The following is a 22640-nucleotide window of genomic DNA, read 5'->3' as shown; positions in this document are numbered from 1 at the left end:
ATCCTCAGTGTTCTCTGCTAACTTGGTTTTCTTTTGGCTGATTTTCCTTACCCAACTAGGTAACATTATCAGTGCCAAAAGTGAGTGGGGTTTGCTCTCCGTTTTTATATAAGTGGCTTGTCCTGTCAGTGCTGGCAGGACTGTGGTTTTTCTCCTGGGTAGTTCCTTGATCTATTGTTTACTGCTGCACGTTCAGAGTATTGCAGGGTAAATTCAGAGCCAGAAAAGTAAAGACAGATGGCTGAGGCTTCATTTAACTTCTTTATAAACAGATAAAGTACATTTTACAATACCAGTTGTAGATTTCTCCAACATTTAGCAAACTCAAACGGAAGCAGACATGTTACAGGTTCAGAACAGCAACTCAGGAGCTCAGAAACAGACATCGGTTTCACTTTAGTTCAGCAAGCAAGTTAGTTTTTCTTTCGCTATTAGAAGAGAGATAAACCAGGCCCAGGTTCTTTCAGCCCTCAGCTCAGCTCTCATCGCCTGACCTTGTGACTAAACTCTATTCCAGTTCACGAATCTACTCTGACACTGCACTGTTTGTCTGGTGTTAATCCCTGCTTATCTGGATTTCAATTGCTGGTGACAAAGTAGAAGGAACCTGTGTCAAAAAACAACCCAGCTCGGAGAGCTCCAAGGACTCCACACTTCATCCCTGAGCTACAAATATTCCCTTTTATTGAACAATTACAATCTGACTGCAGTTCTCAGAGGTTGCTTGGAAGAATCTCGGCTCCGCAGACAACCTCGAGCCCCTGTTTATGCCTCTCATTCAGATTTGCTCCCTGTTCCAATTCCAATGTATGTTTTAAAATGCAGGTGTTTATTTATCTATGGTCATGCCGCATTTATTATACTCGAGGCGGCATACGTGCATTATATTCTTTCTTCCTTTCCACACAACAACCACCTTGTGATTTGTGTTGGATTGAGAGAGAGAAGAACTGGCCCAAACTCACCCAGCTGCCTCTCATGCCTAAGGCAGGACTAGAACTCACCGTCTCCTGGTGATTGGCCCAAAGTCTCACCCAGCTGGCTTTCATTCCTAAGGCAGGACTAGAAGCCAGAATGACCGGTGATATTTGGATCGGGAGCCCCCGGAGTTCAACCGAAGGCGGTCAGCTACATAAAGGTGTAAATAAATAAATACTTCCTCTTCCTTCTGGTTTCTTCTGACCCCACCCTCTTCCCACTTGGGTTTTCCAGGATGAAGGCCTGAAGAAAGCCTTCATGATGTCCGTGATCATGATAGTCAAAGCTGTTGCCCTCAGCAAGAGGCAAGATGTCAGCTTACCCCATAAACCGGAACTGGTCATAAACATCATTGTAAGTGGGGAAATGGGGGGGTGGGGGGGTGGCAGGTGCTCCTAGGTGTATTTATTTTTGAATCAAATTGAATGTCAATCAATGGAGCCCAAAATGTTTTTGTTGCTAAGTGGGACCTCTGTTAGGTAAATCCTGCCCCAGAGTTATCGAAACAGCTGCTTCTATAGAACCCGTCCGAACCAGTAGAAACCCTGCCCTGAGTAGTGCCAGCTGGATGGTGGCCATATCTCAGGAGCTTTCTTAGCTGTGTTTCCTTCTCCTTTCAGGAAATCATTGACGAGGAGCCCAGGAGACCCTTGTCTGTCGAAATTCTCCATCAAGCGATCATCACAATCACCTGCATGACGTACGTATCTGCTCCGCCCTCATCTTCCCACCAGTTAGGTTGGAACTTGGAGTTGGACCCAGGGATGGGATTTCCAGACCATGCATTAGTAGGTGTGGCTGGGTGGTTCATGTGACTAGTTGGACGTGGCCAAGTCAACATCACTCACGTCGAGGGGCCCTTCGCCTCGCCCAGCCTCTAGCGAACACGGGGATGCTGCAAAGGTCGTAAGTGCGAAAAATGTTCCTAAGTCACTTTTTTCAGCGCCATTGTAACCTTGAATAGTCACTAAATGACCTGTTGTAAGTCAAGGATTACCTGTACAGAAATACAAAAAGCTTCTTTGCTTGCAAAAAGCTGCCCTAAATACCAATCATTAGATTAGAAATGGATCAAGGAGAGTCACAGCCATCATGGAAACCTAAGCCATTGTTAGGCTACAGAACTTTTTCCCATGTTCTGCTTTCTTGAAAGGATTAGCCTTGTAAAATGGGGGTGGGGGGTGGGGGGGAAGAAGCGATGTATGGAAACTTATCAAAGAGGGACCCAGGAGAGTTTTCCTTACACCGAGAACAAGCAATCGATGGAATGGTTTCCCTGCAGAAGTAGGGGACCAGCCATATGACTGGGATGGGGTAAGGACCATCAAGCAAGGGTCGGAGTAGAAGGCCTCCAAGGTCCCTTTTAGCCCTATGGGTCTATGACCTTCTCAATGCCCTCCTCTGGTCTTGTCTTTCACCAGGCGTTTGAAGCCCCCATTGAATTCAGAGTTGAGGTCTAATGTGGTGGGCAAATGTGTCCGGAAGGTGTTTTCGCTACCTGATCTCAAGATGACCCCAATGAAAGCGGATAGCCCAGCCCAGTCAACTCAAACTCAGGTGAGCAGGCCAGATGGAGCAGAGAAATATGAGATCCACCTGGGAACTCGGAGGTGGTAACCATGATTCAAGATCTCCTCAAAAGCTCTTTCTTAGATCCATCCATTGAGCCAAAGGGCACCTTGGCCTGTCCCTTCATCTTTGGCCTTGCAAGGGTGCTTCCGCTTCTCATTGCACGTTATTGTGGGTAGGACTCCCTATTTTTAAGTCCTAAACATCTCCATATGGTTTTCCTCACCCTCTTTTCTCTCTTCCTCCACTTCTCTTTTATGTTCTGGCTGGAGTGTCTTCTCAAGACCAACTACCCATCTCCCTCCTTTGTCCCCAAGCAAAAGGAGGCCCAGGCTGGTGCAGAATAACCATGTTCTGCATGCGCTAGCTATGATTCCTAGGTAGTCTCAGATAACCCTCAAAATTCAGAGGCTTAGCAACTGGTCATTCACAATGACCAGTTGCTAAGCATCTTGAATGGTCCTTCGCAATGGTCGCACCGGTCAATGGGGAAGCCAGATTCACTTAACAACCACGCGACCCACTTAACAACTGCAGTGATTCACTTCGCCACTGTGGCAAGGAAGGTTATAAAACGGGGGCAAAGTTCACTTCACTAATGTCTCACTCGGCGACAGGCATTTCAGGCTCAATTGTGGTCATAAGGTGAGGACTGCCTATATTTGAACATCCCAGAATATTAAGGAAGACATTCAACTTCTTAGTCATTCTTTTCTGAATGAGAGCACGAAGGAAGTCCTTTTGTTCCTGGTGTTCAGCAGAAAAAGCATTTCTTCCAACTCTGGAGGAAAAGCCAACCCTGCAAGGTCAGCCACTCCCTTTACCGTCGACTTGTGGACTTCAAGTCCTAGAATTCCATGGCGGGCTCAGGAATGATGGGGGTTACTGTGCACATCATCAAAGGACCACAAGTTCCCCCACCCCTGGTTTCCTCCCTCTTTTAGGGGCCATTCCTTCCTTTACGCCAGTGGCCCCCAACCTTTTTTGTGCCACGGCCCGGTACCGGCATCACAAAATGATTGGCGGCCCGGTACCGGCATCAGCACGCATGACAAGGCAAGGCGAGCCAAGCGACCGGCCAGCCAGCCGTCCCCCGCTTCTCCCCGCCACCTTCAACTCCTCCTTTGTAGCTTTGTCGATGGGCTTCGCTTCGGGATGGCCGCTCGGCTCGCCTTGCCTTGGGTGCTGAAAGAATCCTCGCGCCTTAGTTTCGTTCGAAGCCGCCCCCCCCTTTGATGAAACTAAGGCGCGAGGATTCCTTCAGGACCCAAATGCCGCTTTGCAACCGGAAAAGCTCACCCAGAAGCACTTTCTTGTCAAACAAGATGGCGGCGCCCAGCAAACCGGCGGCCCGGTAGGAAATGTTCCACGGACTGGGACCGGGACCGGTCCATGGCCCGGTGGTTGGGGACCCCTGCTTTACGCCACTTCTTCCTTCTGATATTTTTCCCCTTCTTGTAGGATCAGCAGACCGTGACAGCCTGCAATGTCATGCTCACCGAGTTGCTCTCCGAGGACCCGAATTTGGATTCCCTGCAGGATATCTTAAGGGTAAAGATTTATTCTTTCTTGGGGTTGGTCATACGGTCAGCCAGATGTTTAGTCTGGATTTGGCACTTCTGTCCACCTGTCAAGTCCTTCCAAGGACCTGGGATAGGCAAATGTGGCCTTTTGGGTGGGAAGGGTATCATCGCAGTGGCTGAATGCAATAACTTGTCACAGCCAACTCCCCACCGGACAACTGGCCATGGGCTGTTATAATCTTTTTTTTTTTTTGGAAAACAATTTTATTGTTTTTTTAAAAACAAGCAAAACAAACAGAACATAAAAACATCAGCTCTCTTCCATACATATATACAAGCAGTGTGTCGGTTGGTCTATCAGTTTTGTGCATTCATTTCGTAGTCTCAATTACAGTTACGTTACATAATAACTCGTATCATCAATCAAAACTTATATATCCTAGTATCACTATTAGAAAATCATTTGACTATAATTTTATTCATTCATACTTTATGAGATAACTATAATTTAGGTAGTTTATTCTATAACAAATCATATAGTCATACCAAATCTATCCTAAAAACACTTTATAGATATGATGTCAAATAACAAAAAAGAAAGGGAAAAAAAAGAAAAGATATCTTTTTATATATTCCTTGTTATCTAACATTCTAAATATTCTATTATTGTATTTTATCATCCAACCATTGATAGAAAAGGTCCCAGATTTTATAGAATTGTTTATCCTCTTGCTCTCTGATTTCAAACGTCAATCTACTCATCTCAGCACATTCCAATATTTTCTTAATAATTTCTTCCTGCGATGGTATTTTCTCATTTTTCCAGTTTTTAGCAAATACAATCCTAGCCGCTGTTAATACATTTACAATCAGATATTTCAAATCTTTACTGTATGTATCTGGTAAGATTCCCAATAAAAAAAACTCCGGCCATGGGCTGTTCTAATCTTGAACAATCACTAAATCCCAGTAGCACTTAGACTTCTATACCGCTTGCCTGTGCTTTGCAGCCATCTCTTTAAATGAGGATACAGATTGTTGTCCCCAACTATCCGGTTTTGCCTTGATTTTACTGTCCTTTGTTGTTAAGAGTAGCTGTATTCCAGAAATCTTCCATTACTACTCTAGTTTCGATTCTAGAACTGACCTAGAACTGATTCTAGAACTGACAAATGTCACAATTTTTTTTAGTTCTTTAGATATTCTCCCCAGTCATGAAAAATCTGGTGGCTCTTCAAAGTGGGAATCACAAATTCTTCCTTTCCTCCTTCTTTGTTTTTCCTGGCAGGTCACAAACATCTATATAGAATCCCAGAAAACTCACGAGAGAGAGAGGGCCCTTCAGATCACCTGGCAACTTCTCAAATTTGCTTCGGAAAATGAAAATTTTGATGTAAGTCACAGTTTAGGATGAGAATCTTATGGTATCTCTGGACACCTGCATAACTGGATAGAAGGATTCCTGTCAAACAGACAACAAATGGTCAATAAAATAAAATAAAATAAATACAAGCTGAATAGTCAAGACCTTGTTGAGGATCCAAACTCTGTCAAGGACCTTGGAATACTCATCTCTAATGACCTAAGTGCTAGAGCCCACCGTAACTATATAGCCAAAAAGGCATTAAGAGTTGTTAATCTAATCCTACGTAGCTTCTTCTTCTGGTTCACACTACTAACTAGAACATACAAAACATTTGCTAGACCTATACTTGAATACAGCTTATCAGTCTGGAACCCGCATTATGTATCTGATATTAACACAATTGAGAAAGTCCAGAAATATTGCACAAGAAGAGTTCTCCGCTCCTCTACTCATTGCAGAATACCTTATGCCACCAGACTTGAAATTCTAGACCTAGAAAACCTAGAACTACTCCGCCTTCGGTCCGATTCTAAGTATAGTATATAAAATCATACACTGCAATGTCCTACCTGCAAATGAACACTTCAGCTTCAACCATAACAATACAAGAGCACACAATAGATACAAACTCAAGGTCAACCGCACCAAACTTGATTGCAGGAAATATGACTTCATCAACAGAGCGGTCAATGTCTGGAATACTCTACCTGACTCTGTGGTTTCCTCCCCAAACCCCAAAAACTTTAACCTTAGACTGTCTACTATTGACCTCACCCCTTTCCTAAGAGGTCTGTAGGGGGCGTGCATAAGTGCACCAATCGTGCCTACCATCCCTGTCCTATTGTTTTTTTTTAATTTTTCTTATAAGTATCTATCCCATGTATTCAAAACTATGTTTATTCTTATACCTGTATCTTGTAAGCAATTGACAAATCAAATAAATAAATAAATGAGAAGTGAAATGTTTTCAAAGGGAAAAAAACCCAAGAAAGTCCAGTTGCCTTTTGGAAAAAGCACCTTTGGGAATGTGACCAGGATGATATCAGGAGCCCCGCTTGAGCAGCAGGTTGGAGGAGAAAACCGCCAGAGTCCCTCCCAGCAACCGTGGTTCTATGATTCTATCATTCTGTGATTCTCAGGTTCTATGATTCAAAGTTGCTGTGATGCTACGACCAGGGTGGGATTCAAATTTTTTAACAACCGGTTCTCTGGGTATAGCTTAGGTGGTGGGCGTGGCTTGGTGTTCATGTTATTGGCTGGGCATGGCCAACTCAACATCACTCACATCGAGGCACGCATCTCCTCGCCTGGCCTCTCGTGACTGTGGGGATGCTGCAACAGTCATAAGTGTGAAAATGGTCACAAGTCACTTTTTTCAGTGCCCTTATGAGTTTGAATGGTCACTCCACACAAGCTGGATACCAGCAAAGGAGGAAAGAAGACCTCCAGAGAAGTTCCAGAGACAGGAAGCCTAGTCCTGCCAAGAATGTTAATAAGAGTTAATGGAGAGGCGGTTTCTGTAAGCAACCCCAGAACGTTTCCTTCCTGCCTTCCTTACAGGATTAGCCCAGTAATTTCTTCTAACAACCGGTTCTCCAAACTGCTTAGAATGTTAACAACCAGTTCGAGCGAATAGGTGCGAGCTGGTAGGATCCCACCCCTGGCTATGGCTGTATGATTCTATGCTTTGAAGAGTCAAAGGTTCAAAGATTCTATTATTCAAAGATTCTATTATTCTCAGATGACACTATGATGCTATGATTCTGAGATTCTATGATTATTATTCTATGATTCAAAGATTTTCTGCTTCAAAATTCAAAGATTCTATGATTCAAAGATTCAAACACTTTTTAATTCTAAGATTCTATGATGCTAAGATTCAACCATTTGATAATTCTGTGGTTCTGATATTTTAATATTCTATGTTCCTAAAATTCCTATGTTTCTAAGGTTCTGTGATTCTATAATTCCAAAATATATGATTTTAAGATTCTATGGTACATATTCTCTGATTTCAGGTGGCTGAAAAGTTCCTCAGGGCGCCTCTCCCACTTTCTCATCTTTCTCCTCCTTTCTCCTTCTTTTCATTAGACAACAGCTGACTTTGTTCTGCTGGGACAGCTGGTAGCTCTGCTAGCCCTGCACATTAGCGACACCAGCAAAGAAGTTGGCCAGATGTCTGCAGAGGCTGCCTACCACCTCCACCAACTCCTCATGAGCAAAATGGGTGAGAAATGGGGACTCCAAGGGGAGACCCCCTGCCCAGGAGACCCTTTGGTGGCCCCCCAAAAAGGAGAGATGGGAGAGACAGAGGGAGAGAGGGAGGAGGAGGAGGAGAGGGAGGGGGAGGACCTTTGTTGTGTTCTTGAGGACTTTTCATGACCCAACTAGATAGCGTCATCAGTACTAGAAGGGAGGAAGCTTTTGTCTCTCTTTTCTATACAAGGCTTTTGCCCTGTCAGTACTGATGGTCAGCATCACTGATGGTGTTACCTAGCTGGGTAATGAAACGTCTGCAGGAAAACCACCAAGCTCAGAGAGCACCAAGGACCCCCTCGTGTCAACCCTGAGCTACAAATCTTCTCCTCTATTGGAACTACTAAACCAGCAGGCAGAGGAAGGATGTTCGGAAGTTCAGAATGCCAAAATCTGACAGTGTGTCCTTTTCCTCCCTACAAAGCTAAAGAAATGGAGATGAAGAGAAAAAACAGGAAGGGGAAGATCGTCGAATGGCTGAGGGAGGACTTCTTCGTCTCGGGCCCAGCAATATTTTATGACAACATCCCCAAAATGGCTAAGGTGTGTTTAGTTCAGCCTTTCGCCTTGCTTCTTGTTGACCTTCCTTTCGGTCCTCCTCATGACCGGGAGATACTCCAAAAAGTCAATGTAACAGTGGGGACGGCAGGCTCCAAAGGCTGGAGTTTGGATGTCCATCCCGCACAATGTCCAGGAGCGGGCAAGTGCAGCCGCCATGTCGGCTTCTTTGACCCACCTCCTAATTCCACGTGATGGATGACATGGACTAAGGCCTGCCTCTCTCCATGGTGGGCTATCCCCAAACCTGGGTCAAAGTCTCTGGCTTGTCGAGAAAAGAGCGTCCAAACCCCGATGCATCTCTGCATGGTCTTCTTTCCTTCTTTCCAACAGGCCTTTGGTGAGCATCTCACTCCCTCCCAGTTAACAGATGTGATCCTGAAAGCCCTGGAAGTTGTCACAAACAGCAACAAAAACATTTCACAGGCCGCCGGGCTCCTTCTCAATTCCTTCATGAAAGAATGTGGAATGGAGATGGAGGAAGTAAGAAAACGGGAGGGTTTGGAGCGAAAGGGATATAGGAGATTTTGTAGAAAACAAAGAGGAGAGCGGGGAAGACCTTGGGTTTGGAATCCCACTCGGTGACACAACTTTGGCTGGTCTTAAGAAGGCTAGGGCTAGATGCCAGACCACTGAGTGACCTCTGGGCTGTTGATAAAGTTGGGTAAACCTTCCAGAAGGAGGTTAGCAAGAGATATTTTGGGTTCAGTGGTGGTCATAAGTTGAGGACTACCTAAATACATTGGATAGTGTGTTTTGGGGGCCCGCAGTCACAACTCGATGATGATATTTGGCCCCATTTACAGAGAGGGTCTGCTCATCTATCATGGCCAGTGCAAATTTGGTTCAGTGCTGTCCACATCACACAGGGCTGGACAAATCAGGTGTTTTTTTTGAAAATGTCAGGCAAACTTTGACACTGTGGGGGCCATTTTTTTCCCCCAACGGGTGGGAATTATCAGCTCTACTGCAACTCCAGTGGAGACCAACGATGGATCTCGTCCCTCGGACCTCTGTTTTGCCGTAGCTACCGATGATCCTAAGGGAAATGTACGTGTGCCTCCCAAATATTTTGGACCCTTCCACCAAGGAAGACATCATAAAAGCCGTGTGCCACCTGGCTTCGAAAAGGGCAAACCGAGTGGTGGATACCATCCTGGAGGTCTTGGTGGAGTGTGACGGGTAAGAAGAACCTCAAGGAAAGGTGTCTCCTGGTCGCTTGGACTCTACGGAGATTCTCAATCCTTTGCGATCGGGGCAGATACCTGTAGGTCAGGTGGAGGATAAGGGTGGAGGTCGGTTCTCCAAGCTTGTGGGTTGGTTTCCGAACGTTTTGTTATCAGGCTAGGTGACATCTTCAATGGAGATTAGGGAAGGCCAGTGTTGGAGTCCTTCGGCTTGTAAGGGCTTTGTGTAGCCAGCAGGTCTTGTGACGGGAGAGGTCACACCACTTTCTTCAATGCCGTTGTCACTTTGAGTGGTTACTTGGCAAACGGTTCTGTATTCCATTCTATTCTACTCTATTCTGCATTCCATTCTATTCTACTCTATTCTGCGTTCGGCTGTGAAAGTCTGACTCACAGACGAGCCCAATACAGAAGCCTGATGATGGCAGATGAGATTCTGCTGAAACGTTGCTACAACTTTAAAAGCACAGAATATATATATATATTCTTGCATGAAAGCAGTTCATTTGGCCATCAGTTTTCTAATCTGTTCTTCCGTTGGGGGGGGGGGGCAGTTAATATATCTGGACGCTTCTCAAATGGGGAAAGAGGCAACCCCCCAATTTATTTTTCCACCTCTGCAGAACCGCAAGAGAGCTATGGCGGGCTCTCGTGGCAGATCCATATGCCAGTCTGAGGATCATGAAACCTCTCCTCAAAAGGCTCCAGGATGAAGACCCCAGTACAGAAACCACCAGAAAGAGAAATTGCAAATCCGTCATGCCCATTGCGGTAAGCCATCGACCGGTGGCTCTGTTTTCATTTTATCTAGGCGTGGGGAAGGCCGGAGAGAAGGTTCACCCCCTCGGGGGTCTCCCCATTAAGAGCAGGTTGCAGGGAGGCAGTGGGCAAACAGGTGGGGGCTGAAATTGGAGCAAAATTTGGCATAAGGACCTCCAGAAAAGCCCCACAGGAAGTCAAAGCATCTGTGGGCTTCCTGGCCAGAACAACTTTGATATTCTTTGAACCATTCCTCCATCCATCCATCGGCTCATCTATTCATTCATCCGTTCCTTCATGTATCCGTTCCTTTATTCATCCATTCATTTGTGTATTTATTGATTGAGTCATTCATTCCATAAGAAAACTCCTACGGTTGCCCAACTCACTCAGGGTGATTCTGGGTGGCTTACAGAAATTACTAAAAAGAGTTCGATGTCAGAAAATACACGATAGGAACCAAGAAAGGCAAACATCCAGCTGCACACCGCCTCTTAGTTTTAATCTGTGTTTTTATTATGTGTTTTATGGTTTGTTTTTTTTACATTATTGTAAACTGCCCAGTGCCAGTTAGCTGAGATGGCTGGTATAGAAATACAATGGATTAAGACCAATAGAAGAGAATATCTGTCGCTCAGAGCTGGATTGAAATGTGATATTTAAGGACAGTTCACAGACAATGGTCTCAAGGAAGAGCAAGCTCTTGCGTAACTTGGATGTAACTCTTCTAGCACTGATGATGTTACCTAGTTGGGTCATGAAACATCTGCAACAACTACAAAAAAACCCCACACTCAGACAGCCCCAAGGAGCCCACAAATAAATAAACACTTATTAGGTGGAGAGCAAAGAGCCCACGTAGGAATGAAGACAGAAAGAGACTCCTCAGATCTCTTTGTCCACAGTTCTCACTCACTTGTGCTACACATTCTCTCCCTTCTGTTCTGCATCTACACCCCACTGTCCCCTCAAAGTCTGGAGGGGGAGTAGAATCTGTGTTTTGGAAGTCCCACTTCGAGCAAAACTTTGCATCCCGTCTCAGATGTGGACGTTCCTAGCTCAGTTTTCAGGGACATGGGGATTTTATTTTCCTCCTGGTTGGCCCACATCAAAGGAGTCCCACTTTTGGACCCTGTAAGTCATCTGGTTCTGCTCACAGTCAGGAGGGTGGGTGTTGGATACTAAGTAGAGGCAGGTATTTCTCTCTCTGGGCACGACGGTAATGTATCTGCTGAACGTGCCCTTCCCGTTTCACTGGCGACAGGAAGGGCACCTGGCCAGTCAACATTCAACTCCATTCAATGGCTCAGACTCCACCTCAATGTAAGGGATTATGGGGTCGTTAAAAGAAGAAGATGATAGAAAATATTGGATCGGGCTGAAATGAGTAAATTGACATTTGAAATTAGAGAACAAGAAGATAAACAATTTTATGAAGTTTGGGATCTTTTTTATCAATGGTTAGATAATAAAGCATAATAATAGAACATTCAGACTTAGCATAAAAAAATTTTTTTCTTTTTTTTTTTGATATTATCTTTATAAAACGTTATCAAGATAGATTTGGTATGATCTTATGATTTATTGCAAAGTAAACTAAGTAAACTATAGTTATCTCGTTAAAGTATGAATTAATAAAATTATAGATAAATGATTTTTTTAGTGATGATACTAGGTTATACAATTATTGATTGATAATATGAGCTATTATGTAATATAATTATATTAGTGACTAGGAAATGGATGCACACAAAAACCAACCAGTGGTAAACCAACCGATGCGCTGTTTGTAAATTTATGAAGAAGGATGATATTTTTATGTTTTATGTGGTATGTCTATGTTGTTTTGTTGTTAAAATAAAAAACTTTTTTAAAAAAAAAGAAGAAGAAGAGGATGAAACTCCGTAGCCTGGCATGCCCAAGGTGACTCTCCTGTCATCCCGTTTCTAGGCCACCAATGCCTTGTCCTTCATCCTCTCGTTGCCTGAGGCGGCTGAAGTTATCGAGAACAAATTCCCTCCGCTGCTAATTGCGCTGGTCACCCAGATTTATTTTCTCCTTGGAGCCAGCAAACGAGGGTCAAGACGATCAAGCCGAATACTGGAGAATTCCCAACAAATCAACTTCTTGGGGTAAGGAATCCCCTAGGCCCCAGCCTGGGTTCTTCCTCCATCACTGCGTTGGTGAAGCTGGTCTCGCGGTTGCTAAGTGAATCTGGCTCCGCCGCCGACTTTGCTCGTCCGAAGGTCGCAAAAGGAGATCGCGTGAGTCATAAAGCGGGACTCATGAATTGTCATAAATATGAGCCAGTGGCCGGTTGTCTGAATTCTGATCCCATGGGCCACAGGGATGCTACAAGGGTCGTAAGGGTGAAAAATGGCCATGTCACCTTTTTCTGTGGTGTTGTAACTCTGTACGGTCAATAAATGAACTGTGGTCAGTCATTGTAATCAAGTTCAGCCGCACTCAACCCCTGGTTGGCCCATAGACGCTGCCAACCATCGTGGCTTGGTTCAATCATGGCTATCGGAAGCCTGCGCTTTACAAGGGGCAGGAGGTCTTCTGAATGATTGGCACCGACTCTTGTCCCTTGGTCCGTTTAGCACCGCAGTGCAAGCCATCAGAAATCTGATCGTGTGTGCTGGCTATCTGAGGGAATTCGAGGCCTTGGGGCTGCTCGGCTGCTGGGAAATGCTGCTGAGCCCAGACGGTTTGTTTCAAGCCATTTCCCACCTGGCCCGGTAAGAAGTTAAAAGTCAGAAAAGTCAGGCGGTGGGCGAGAGATAGAAGGGGAGGGGGCGCAGGAGGAGAGAAGAAGAAGAGGAAGAGAGAGAGAGAGAGAAAAAGAGAGAGTGTGGAAAAGAGAGCTGGAAGAGCCGAAGGGGGGAGAGAGAGAAAGAGAGGGAGAATGAGGTGCAGAGGGAGAAATAAAGGGAGACAGGGAGGGAGAGGGGGTAAAAGTGAGAGAAGGAGGGAGGGGAGAGGGGGAAGAACAGGAGGGGGAGAGGGAGAGAGAGAAAAGGAGAGGAAAAGCAGGAGAGGGAGAGAGAAGCAGAGAGAGAGAGAGAGAGAAAGAGGGAGAGAGGAAGGAGAGGAAGAGGACGGAGAGGGAGAGGAAGGGAGAGTGGAAGAGGGACTGGCGGGGAGAGGGAGAGAGAAAGACAGGGACAAGGAGGGAGGGGAAGAGAGAGGGGAGGGGAGAGGAAGAAGAAGATGCAGAGAGAGAGAGAGAGAAAGAGAGAGAGAGAAAGGCAACCAACAGATTTTTTTTCTGATCTCTCCGTATCTGATCTTTTAGGAACTTGTTCGCATTCTCCAAAGTGGAGCTGAAGGACATGTTTATACAGGCCAGCGCCTACCTCCACCGCCCTGACATAAGGGAGAAGACCATTGGGATGATCTTCTTCTCGGAGGTGAGGAGACATCCTGGAGGTCAAGGGAAGCTTCCCTGGGCTCACGAGAACTTTCGGGTTAGAAACTAGAAGTCGTGGGGCTCCATCCCTGGAGGCCTTGAAGAAGAGGCTGGACAGCCACTTGCCTGAAATGGTAGAGGGTCTCCGGCTTGAGCTGGGGTTGGACTAGAACAGGGTCTCAACCTTGGCACTTTAAGCCTGGAGGACTTCAACTCCCAGCTTTGCTGGCTGGGGAATTCTGGGAGTTGAAGTCCTCCAGGCTTAAAGTTGCCAAGGTTGGAGACCCCTGGACTAGAAGACCTCCAAGGTCTTCTGTTATTCTGTTAATTGGTGGAATGGCTTGCCTCCAGATGTTATGGGAGGGAGGGAGGGAGGGTGGGAGGAAGGAAGGAAGGAAGGAAGGAAGGGGAGGGAGGGAGGGAGAGACACGTTGCTCATCAGAAAATCCCAAAAGGGGATCCCATGACATCGGGACATTGAGACCGTCATAAATATTCACCTGCAAGTACCCAAATTTTGGTCGCGTGATGGTGTGGATGGTACAATGGTCCTAAGTCTGAAAAATGGGCATTGTCAGTGCCGTTGCAACATTCAACGGTCACTAGATGAGGACTATTTTCTATTTCCTTCCTCTTAATGGCCGAATGTGGCATCTCCTAGTAGAGGCTCTCAGGGAATTTCCCTTCCGTTGCTTTGCTGATGTTCGGTTTCTCGACGCTTCTTCCTCAGCTGCTGTACCACCCGGAGGTTGGGCACCATTTTACAATGCGGCACATTCTGGATGCTCTCCACAAATGGATGAGCCAATCTTATATCCTCCTCCAAATATTTAGCATCCGAGGCCTGGGGTACCTTCTCCAGCACCCCTTGGAGGTAAGAGATGGGGTGCAGGAAGTGACTGACGGTCAAGGGAGAAGCTTCCTCTCTGGGAAGTCCACAAGGCTGGGCGGGATAGAAGAAGGAGAAGAGGACAAGCGCCAGAACGAGGGTGGGCTCAGCTAGACTGGTGCCTCTTCTTCAAAGATGGGTGCACCCCTGGAAGATCGGAAGGATCCACTTGAGGACGGATCCTCTTGGAGAACATCAGAAAGCAGAATGGGAAACAAGGGATGGGGAACTCATCAAGGACAGAACCGACCTAGATCTAAGGAGAAATTCCCTGACGCCGGGAACGGTTAATCATTGGAACGACTTCCTCCAACACTGGAAGTGTTGAGTTCGGAAGGTCGCGCTCATAGAGACGAGAGACTCAGAATAAGTGAATTTAGCCTTTATTTACAGGCTAGATCTGAGTAAGAAAACAGGGCTCGCGGCAGCTCTTTCTATAGAGCTGGCCGCGGCTAGGCGGCCAATGACATCGCTTTGAGTTTCCCGTGATTGGTTTCATCCAATCGCGGTAGACTCTTAGCGAGCCGATCACAGCCGTCTTGGCTGTCCAATCAGGTAGTTCTCTTTGTTGACCAATAGCAGTGCAGGGTTTCAAGCCTGCTAATACGGAAGAGGAAGGTTTTAGGAAGAGTCTGGATAGCCATTTCTCTGGGATGGCATAACGTCTCCTGCTTGAGCAGGGGAGTGGACTAGAAGACCTCCGAGGTCCCTTCCGATTCTGCTATTCCGTTAGTCAGTGGAATCATTTGCCTCCAGACGGTGTGGGTGATCCAACATGGGAGATTGTCGAGAGGAGACTAGAGATCCGTTTATCCAGAAGAGTATCGGGTGGTGATGGCGAACCTTTTGGGCACCCAAACCGGAAGACATGTGCAGGCGCATGCCTGAGCGAGTGCTGGAGTGCCGGAAAACCAAAGACCATCTGGCCAGTGCGTGAATCCCTGTTTTGGGGGTGTTTTATGGGCCATTTTCAGGGCTTTTCTGGGATGTTTCCCCCTAAAAATAGCCTGAAATTGGCCTGAAAATGCTCCAGAAAGTGCCCCCCCCAAAGGCCCTGAAATATATCCTGAAAATGGCTGGAAAAATAGCCTGGAAACAGCCTGGAAAACAGCCCCCAAAAGGGCCTGAAAACAGCCTGAATAATGGCCTGAAAATGGTTTGAAAAAGGCCTGAAAAGGGTTGAGAAGAAAGCCCGAAAATGGCCTGAAAACAGCCCTCCAAAAGGCCCGAAAATGGCCTGAAAACAGCCCAAACAAAGGCCTGAAAAAGGCCCAGAAAAAGGCCCCCAAATGGCATGGAAAACGGCCTGGAAAACAGCCTGGAAACAGACCAGAAAAAGGTTCAAAAATGGCCTGAAAACATCCCCCCAAAATGCCTGAAAATACCGGCCTATTTTTTGGCTGCTTTTGGGGACATTTCCCAGCCCTCTGGCGCCCACGAAGACCAGCTGGCCGGTGTGCCAGAAACCAGGAGAGCCGCTGTCAAGGGAGCGCATGCCCACTGAGAGGGCTCTGCGTGGGCACATCTGGCACGCGTGGCGTAGGTTCGCTCCATCAGGGGTGCAGAGTCTCCTTCTTGAGCGGCAGGTTGGACTGGAAGATCTCCCGGTTCCCTTTCAACCCTGGGATTCCATGTTCTGTGGGCTTCTCTGTCATGGCCTCTGCTAGACGTGGAGAACTGCGGGGACCCTGTTTAACGGCTCCTTTCTCTCCCTGCTTCATCCAGACCAAGGTTTTGAGGCCCATGTTGGGACCTGTCGTGAACTGCGCCATGCAACACCACAGCAGCCTAGCCAAGGAAGCGCTGAGGACACTAAAGATCCTGTTTGGGCAGCTGGATGTCAGGATATACGGGTACAAGGCCGCTGTTCTCATCCCCCACCTCCTGCAGTATTTTTGGGATGTAAGTCAGCTAAAACAACGGCTCTTTCGCTCTTTTGCTCCCATCCAGGCGGCCTGGGGACCACCTGCAGAAGTCTAGCTGGATCAAAAATGCTTAGAAGTAGTTCAGCCACAGCGGTGTGGTGGGGGATATAAAACAGTGTGGAGGCTTGCAGATGATCCTTGAGCCCCGCTAGGGAGCTGGAGAGGTTCCAGATGAGCAAAGGAGAATGAAGGTTGCCTCTCTCTTCAGCTTCCCCAAAGCATGTGCCAGGCTAGAAAATCGAGAAGACCAGGCACCCTATCTAGAAAGAAAAATCCCCAATCATTCTCCGTATCGAGACGAAATCTAGAGGGGTGTTGCTTGGTCTCAGACCCTTTAAGATGTGTGGCCTTCAACTCTGCTGGCTGGAGAACTCCAGGAGTTGAAGTCCCCACATCTTGAAGCTGCTCAGATCGGAAAAAAAAACTGCTCTCAACCTTGGCAACTACTGTTCTAGATCAGTATCTCTCAACCTTGGCAACTACTGTTCTAGATCAGTATCTCTCAACCTTGGCAACTACTGTTCTAGATCCGTATCTCTCAACCTTGGCAACTACTGTTCTAGATCAGTATCTCTCAACCTTGGCAACTTCTGAGGACTTCAACTCCTAGGACTCTCCAGCAGCATATTGGAGCTGAAGTCCCCACATCTTAAAGCCGCTCAGACTGAAAAACAGCAGCCTACATCATACCGTAGAGGTTGATCTGCAAACATTTTACAGCAATTGCCAACGATTAGCGTGGAATTGTCAAGATGAACAATGGCCAGGCTAATCTCACTTGGTTTCTTGAATGAGTAAACAGATATGTCTGAAGAGCATGTCAGTCATCCGGATCATGGCTCTCCCAAAGTTGCTTTTTCCAAAGAAAAAATAATTCATTTTTCCTTGGAGACATTTCACTTCTCCTCCAAGAAGCTACTTCAGTTCAAAGAGGAACAACAAAATCTTTTGTCTTTGGAAAAAGCACCTCTGGGATAATTAAACAGATACATAGTTGGGTTGATAGTCATGTCCAGAGTAGTCATTAACAGTACATCTAGTGGACAGCCATCCTCGCTGAACGGTGGAGGATGGAAGGAAGAATATTCTGGTCATTGACAGTTTATCTTAGCCGTGACTGCAAGGAATATAAATCCTTCCACCCTCCACCATTCAGGCAGAACTGAAGAAGCTTCTTGAGTGAGAAGTGAAAGAGAAGTGAACATCTTCATGGAAAAACATATGCTCTGAACTCGTGTGTTCTTCACCTGAAAACGTAAAGGTCCTTCTAAGCCTGGCCACCACTAACTGGACCAAGAACCCGACAGTTGAGCACTGAGCTACGTTGATTTTCATCTATTGGAGCAGGGTGGGCAACTATGGCCCTTTTACGAATTATGGACTTCAACGCCCAGAATTCCTGAGCAAGCCATGCTAGCTCAGGAATTTGGGGAGTTGAAGTCCACAAGTCATAAAGGGGCCATAGTTGCCCACCTCTGTAATTTTGGAGGGACTCACCTGTTTCTCTTCCTTCGTAGGAAGACACCGAACTGCGAAATAATTCCATCTCTATTTTCGGCATTCTCTTGAGAGGGGTGAACCTTATAGAAAACAACAATATCACAGTAAACATCATGCAGAGCCTTGTTCCATTATTGATCCAACTTTCAGATGGTCAGACCAAAGAAGTGAGTCGAAGAGCTGGGTAGAACTGTGGGGGCCTTGGTGCTCTCTGAGCTTGGCTATTTTCTTGCAGACCTTTTATGACCCAACTCGATAACATCATCAGTGCTAGAAGGACGTGGTGTCTCTCTTTAAGCAGAAGTGGTTGGCCATTTCAGTGTTGGTGGGAATGTTGTTTTCTGCCTGCTAGTTATTTCCCTTATTAGGCACTTATGTGTAAAAAGGTTCACGTGAGCCTCTTTGCCCCCCTTCTGACAAGCATAGTCCCTGGGGAAGCCAGATTCCCTTAATGGCTCCGCTACTAGCTTGACCCCTGCGGAGATTCGCTCAACAATTGCGGGAAGAAAGGTCATCAAATGGGGCAATGCTCACTTAACAACTGTCTCGCTTAATAATAGACATTTCGGGCTCCATGGCGATTGTAAGTCGAGAACTACCTGTAGAGAGATTGGGCACCTGGGTAGCTTGTCCATCACCCTGTCGGAGATGTCGAGGGGGGTCTCCTTTCAGGGCGGAGCATCTGTGGTCATCCCTGCCCCCTTGCCCGGCCATCTCTGGGTCCTGGAGTAGCTCCTCTGCTTTCCCATCCCCCGAGCAAGGAGAAGGCTGGGTTTTCTCTGCGGAACATGGGAAAAATCAGAAGCGGGTTATCTGACACCGTCTTTCCTCCCTTGGCCCAGGTCTCCAGGAACGCCCTCAATGCATGCATCGCATTCATGGAATGGGAGGATGTTCCCAGCAACTTGTTCAACCATCAAATGTACAGCAGCCCCCATAGCATGTACAAGGACATCTGCGCCGTCATTGTAAGCGTGAGCCAAGCTGGCTTGTTTTGGTTCCAGATTGCTGTATGCTAACCATTTAATTTAATTTTATTTTTCTCCCACCTTTGTTTATAAATAATTCAAGGCGGTGGACTTCCCTAATACTTTTTCTTCTCCTCCAATTTCCTTCACGACAATCCTGTGAGGTGGGTTGCACTGAAAGAGAGGGGCTGCACCAAAGTCACCCAGCTGGCTGTGATGACTAAGACGGGACTAGAACTCTCCATCTCCTGGCGATTGGCCCAAAGTCACCCATCCAGCCTTCATGCCTAAGGCGGGACTAAAACTCCCAAAGTCACACAGATGGCTATGATGACTGAGGCAAGGCTAGAACTCTCTATTTCCTAGTGGACGGGTGTCAAACTCAATTTCATTGAGGGCTGCATCAGGGTTGTGGTTGACCTCAGGCACGGCCAACTGGGTGGGTGTGGCTGAATGGGTGGGCGTGGCCAGCTCGACTCCACTCCCCAAACCGCGTGCATGTTTCCTCTTTGCGTTGGGTAGACGGGTCGATGCCTGGCTGGCCCTCTTTCCTGCTATCATTGGGTAGACTGGGCTGGAAGGTAGGCTGCCCTGATCCAGGGGTGTGAAATATAAGCCCCAAGGGCCAAATGGGACCCACAAGGTGCTCAGATCCGTCCCGCGGAGTCCTCCTGGTCTCCCCAATACGAAGACAAAAGATTGGCATGGTCTACCACAACGTATTTATCATAGTCTTTAATAACATAAATGTGTTTGTGTATATACTATACTATATAACGTAATAATGTTATATTGTATTGCATTGCATTGTACTGTACTGTAGAATAGGATAGTACATTCCATTATAGTAAAATAATATCACTTAGTATAATAAAATATAGTATAGTATTGTTAGGAATATAAGTCACCTAATAGTCGGGTTCGAAAATATACAAACCAGGATAGACATTTTAATACTGTCTCTTTAAGAGAATGCTAAAATTGTAATTGGGCGTGGTTCCTCAAACGGCCGTAAGATGGAGCCAGAAACCTGGGCTGTTCCAGTTGCTAGCTGTCTTGTTCCGTCCTGTTGCTGAGAGTGTGTTCCTGCATTGCCCTATTGACTGTTACTGATCATCGTTCTTCTTGGGTTTGATGTAAGTCTGTTACTGAACTGTTTTGGATACTGGACTTTGTAATTTGAATTATCCCTGGACTGAAAACTGACTGCTTTAACTGTGAATGACTTGGACTGCTTGCTTGGACTTTGCTTAAACGTTTATTGGAAGTAAAAACCTACATTTTACTATACAGTGTATCTGTGTGCTGGTTGTGTGTTATTCTTCACCACTCTCACTACGTCTCCCTGTGTGCGCTCATTCTCCTAATGGGGAATTACCTCAACAAGTATAATCATATTATAGTTTAGTATCGTACAGCATGATATAATACAATACAGTAAAACATAATATGCCATTGAAGACATGGTTGTTGAGGGCATGAGGACTAGAAGCCTGACCAAGGAAGTGGCCCCTTTGTGAAAACAAAGAAAGCTATAAGAGTTCATTGGCTTCTTTCTTGCCTTCTTTTCCCCAGATGAATAAATGCAAGCAAAATATCTCCAAAATGTTGGATCAAATGCTGGATTTCCTGGGGAACAGAAAGGCTCTGTATCGAAAGGCAGCTGCCCAATTAATTGGTAAGCACAAATACAACACCTGGAAGAAGGGGACCCTAAGGCCATGCATGCTGATACCTCTCTCTCTCTCTCACACACACACACACACACGCACCCTGCAGAATTAAGGAATATTGCACCAGACTGGAAGCTGCTGTTGCACCGCGTGGCTTCTTCATAACCGCTACGGTTTTCTGAGTTTTCAGAAGCCTCCTTCCTCGCTATGACTTCCACTTCCGGTCTCCTTCCCAGCCCCCATTGCCCCCATTGTTCAAAAAAGGGATGAATTGTTAAGAGGTCAAACGCCCTCTTCAAGCAGGGGACCCTATACCATTGCAGACAAGAGGCCGTCCAATCTCTTCTTAAAAGCCTCCAGTGAGGAACAACACCCCAAAGTTAGCCTGACAGAGACTTAGAATAACTTTATTGTCACTTTAAATGCGCACTCATCGGCATACATTAAAATGAAATTTCATTGCATGCAGCCCTCAAAAACCCCCGGAAGCAAAAGCCGTTGGCGCTGATCGACTGTCCTCACCGTTAGAAAATTTCTCCTCCGTTCCAGGTTGCTTCTTTCCTTAATTAGTTTCCATCCATCGATTCTTGCCCTGCCTTCTGCTGCTCTGGAAAAGAGGGTGACCCCACCCCATCTTCCTCAAGTACAAATTACAAAGCTAATAACCATCATTGCTTGTAGAAAGAGGCGTAGGATCAAAATCAGGCAAGGGGACGTATAACTCCCGCTTCATAAAGTCTTAATAAAGCCGCACCTGGAATGCTGCATCCAGTTTTGGATTACAAAAAAGACTTTGATTAAAAAAAAAAGGGCAAAGAAGGGCAAACCGGATTAATTAAAGGCCTAAACCGTATGAAGAATGGTTGGAGGAATTGGGTATGGCCGGTCTAGAGAAAAGAAGGACCAGACATGAGAGCAGTCTCCCAGTAGTTGAGGAGCTGCCACAAAGAAGAGGAAGGGGTCAACCAATTTTCCAAAGCACCAGAAGGCAGGAAAAGAAAAAATGGATGGAAACTAACCAAGGAGAGAAGCCATTTGGAATGAGGAACAATTCACCCGTGGAACAGTTTGCCTCCAGAAGTTATGGCTGCTACATCACTGCAGGCTTTTAAGAAATGACTGGACGGCTATTTGTCTGAAATGCTAGTATAGGGTCTTCTGTTTCAGCGAGGGGTTGGTCCTTCCAGTTCTATTCTGATGGGTTGGTTGAAATATTGGAAGACTGCTATCATGTCACCCCTAGTCCTTCTTTCCATTAGACCACTAGACATACCCAATTCCTGCAACCATCCCGTAAAGCCCCAAACGACTCTTCCGGGTATTTTTGCATTTTTTTAGGATTTATTTGATTTGTCAATCACTTACAAGATACAGGTATAAGAATAAACATAGTTTTGAATACATGGGATAGATACTTATAAGAAATTTTTTTAAAAAACCAATAGAACAGGGACGGTAGGCATGATTGGTGCACTTATGCACGGCCCCTACAGACCTCTTAGGAAAGGGGTGAGGTCAATAGTAGACCGTCTAAGGTTAAAGTTTTTGGGGTTTGGGAAAGAAACCACAGAGTCAGGTGGAGTATTCCAGACATTCACCACTCTGTTGCTGAAGTTGTATTTCCTGCAGTCAAATTTGGTGTGGTTAACCTTGAGCTTGTATCTATTGTGTGCTCTTGTGTTGTTATGGTTGAAGCTGAAGTATTCATTGACAGGTAGGACAATGCAATGTATGATTTTATATACTATACTTAGGTCGGACCGAAGGCGGCGTAGTTCTAAGTTTTCTAGGTCTAGAGTTTCAAGTCTGGTGGCATAAGGTATTCTGCAACGAGGAGAGGAGAGGAGAACTCTTTTTGTGAAATATTTCTGGACTTTCTCAACTGTATTAATATCAGATACATAATGTGGGTTCCAGACTAATGAGCTGTATTCAAGTATTGGTCTAGCAAATGATTTGTATGCTCCAGTTAGTAGTGTAATATTACCAGAGAAAAAGCTACGTAAGATTAGGTTAACAACTCTTAACGCCTTTTTGGCTATGTAGTTACAGTGGGCTCTAGCACTTTGATCATTAG

At 46.0% G+C, this 22640-nt stretch overlaps 1 protein-coding gene across 1 annotated transcript; it reads left to right on the top strand.

The window, feature by feature from the left end:
* Positions 1–1212: 1212 nt before the first annotated feature.
* On the top strand, positions 1213–21091 carry LOC113447473 (maestro heat-like repeat-containing protein family member 7). Its single transcript, XM_087914176.1, has 19 exons — positions 1213–1332; positions 1599–1678; positions 2400–2535; positions 4009–4098; positions 5359–5463; positions 7528–7663; positions 8117–8235; positions 8584–8733; positions 9278–9432; positions 10061–10208; positions 12147–12328; positions 12800–12937; positions 13495–13609; positions 14339–14482; positions 16223–16399; positions 17940–18089; positions 18765–18890; positions 20466–20568; positions 21033–21091. The coding sequence occupies exons 1-19, from the start codon at positions 1237–1239 to the stop codon at positions 21089–21091; spliced, it is 2409 nt and encodes an 802-aa protein (XP_087770302.1). The 5' UTR covers positions 1213–1236.
* Positions 21092–22640: the final 1549 nt, after the last annotated feature.

Source organism: Pseudonaja textilis, chromosome 16, assembly GCF_049901715.1.
Source record: "Pseudonaja textilis isolate UNSWEBS1 chromosome 16, rPseTex1.2, whole genome shotgun sequence".
Taxonomy (NCBI): Eukaryota; Metazoa; Chordata; class Lepidosauria; order Squamata; family Elapidae; genus Pseudonaja; species Pseudonaja textilis.
Note: the sequence above shows the minus strand (reverse complement) of the source record. Positions and strands in the feature narration are given on the sequence as shown.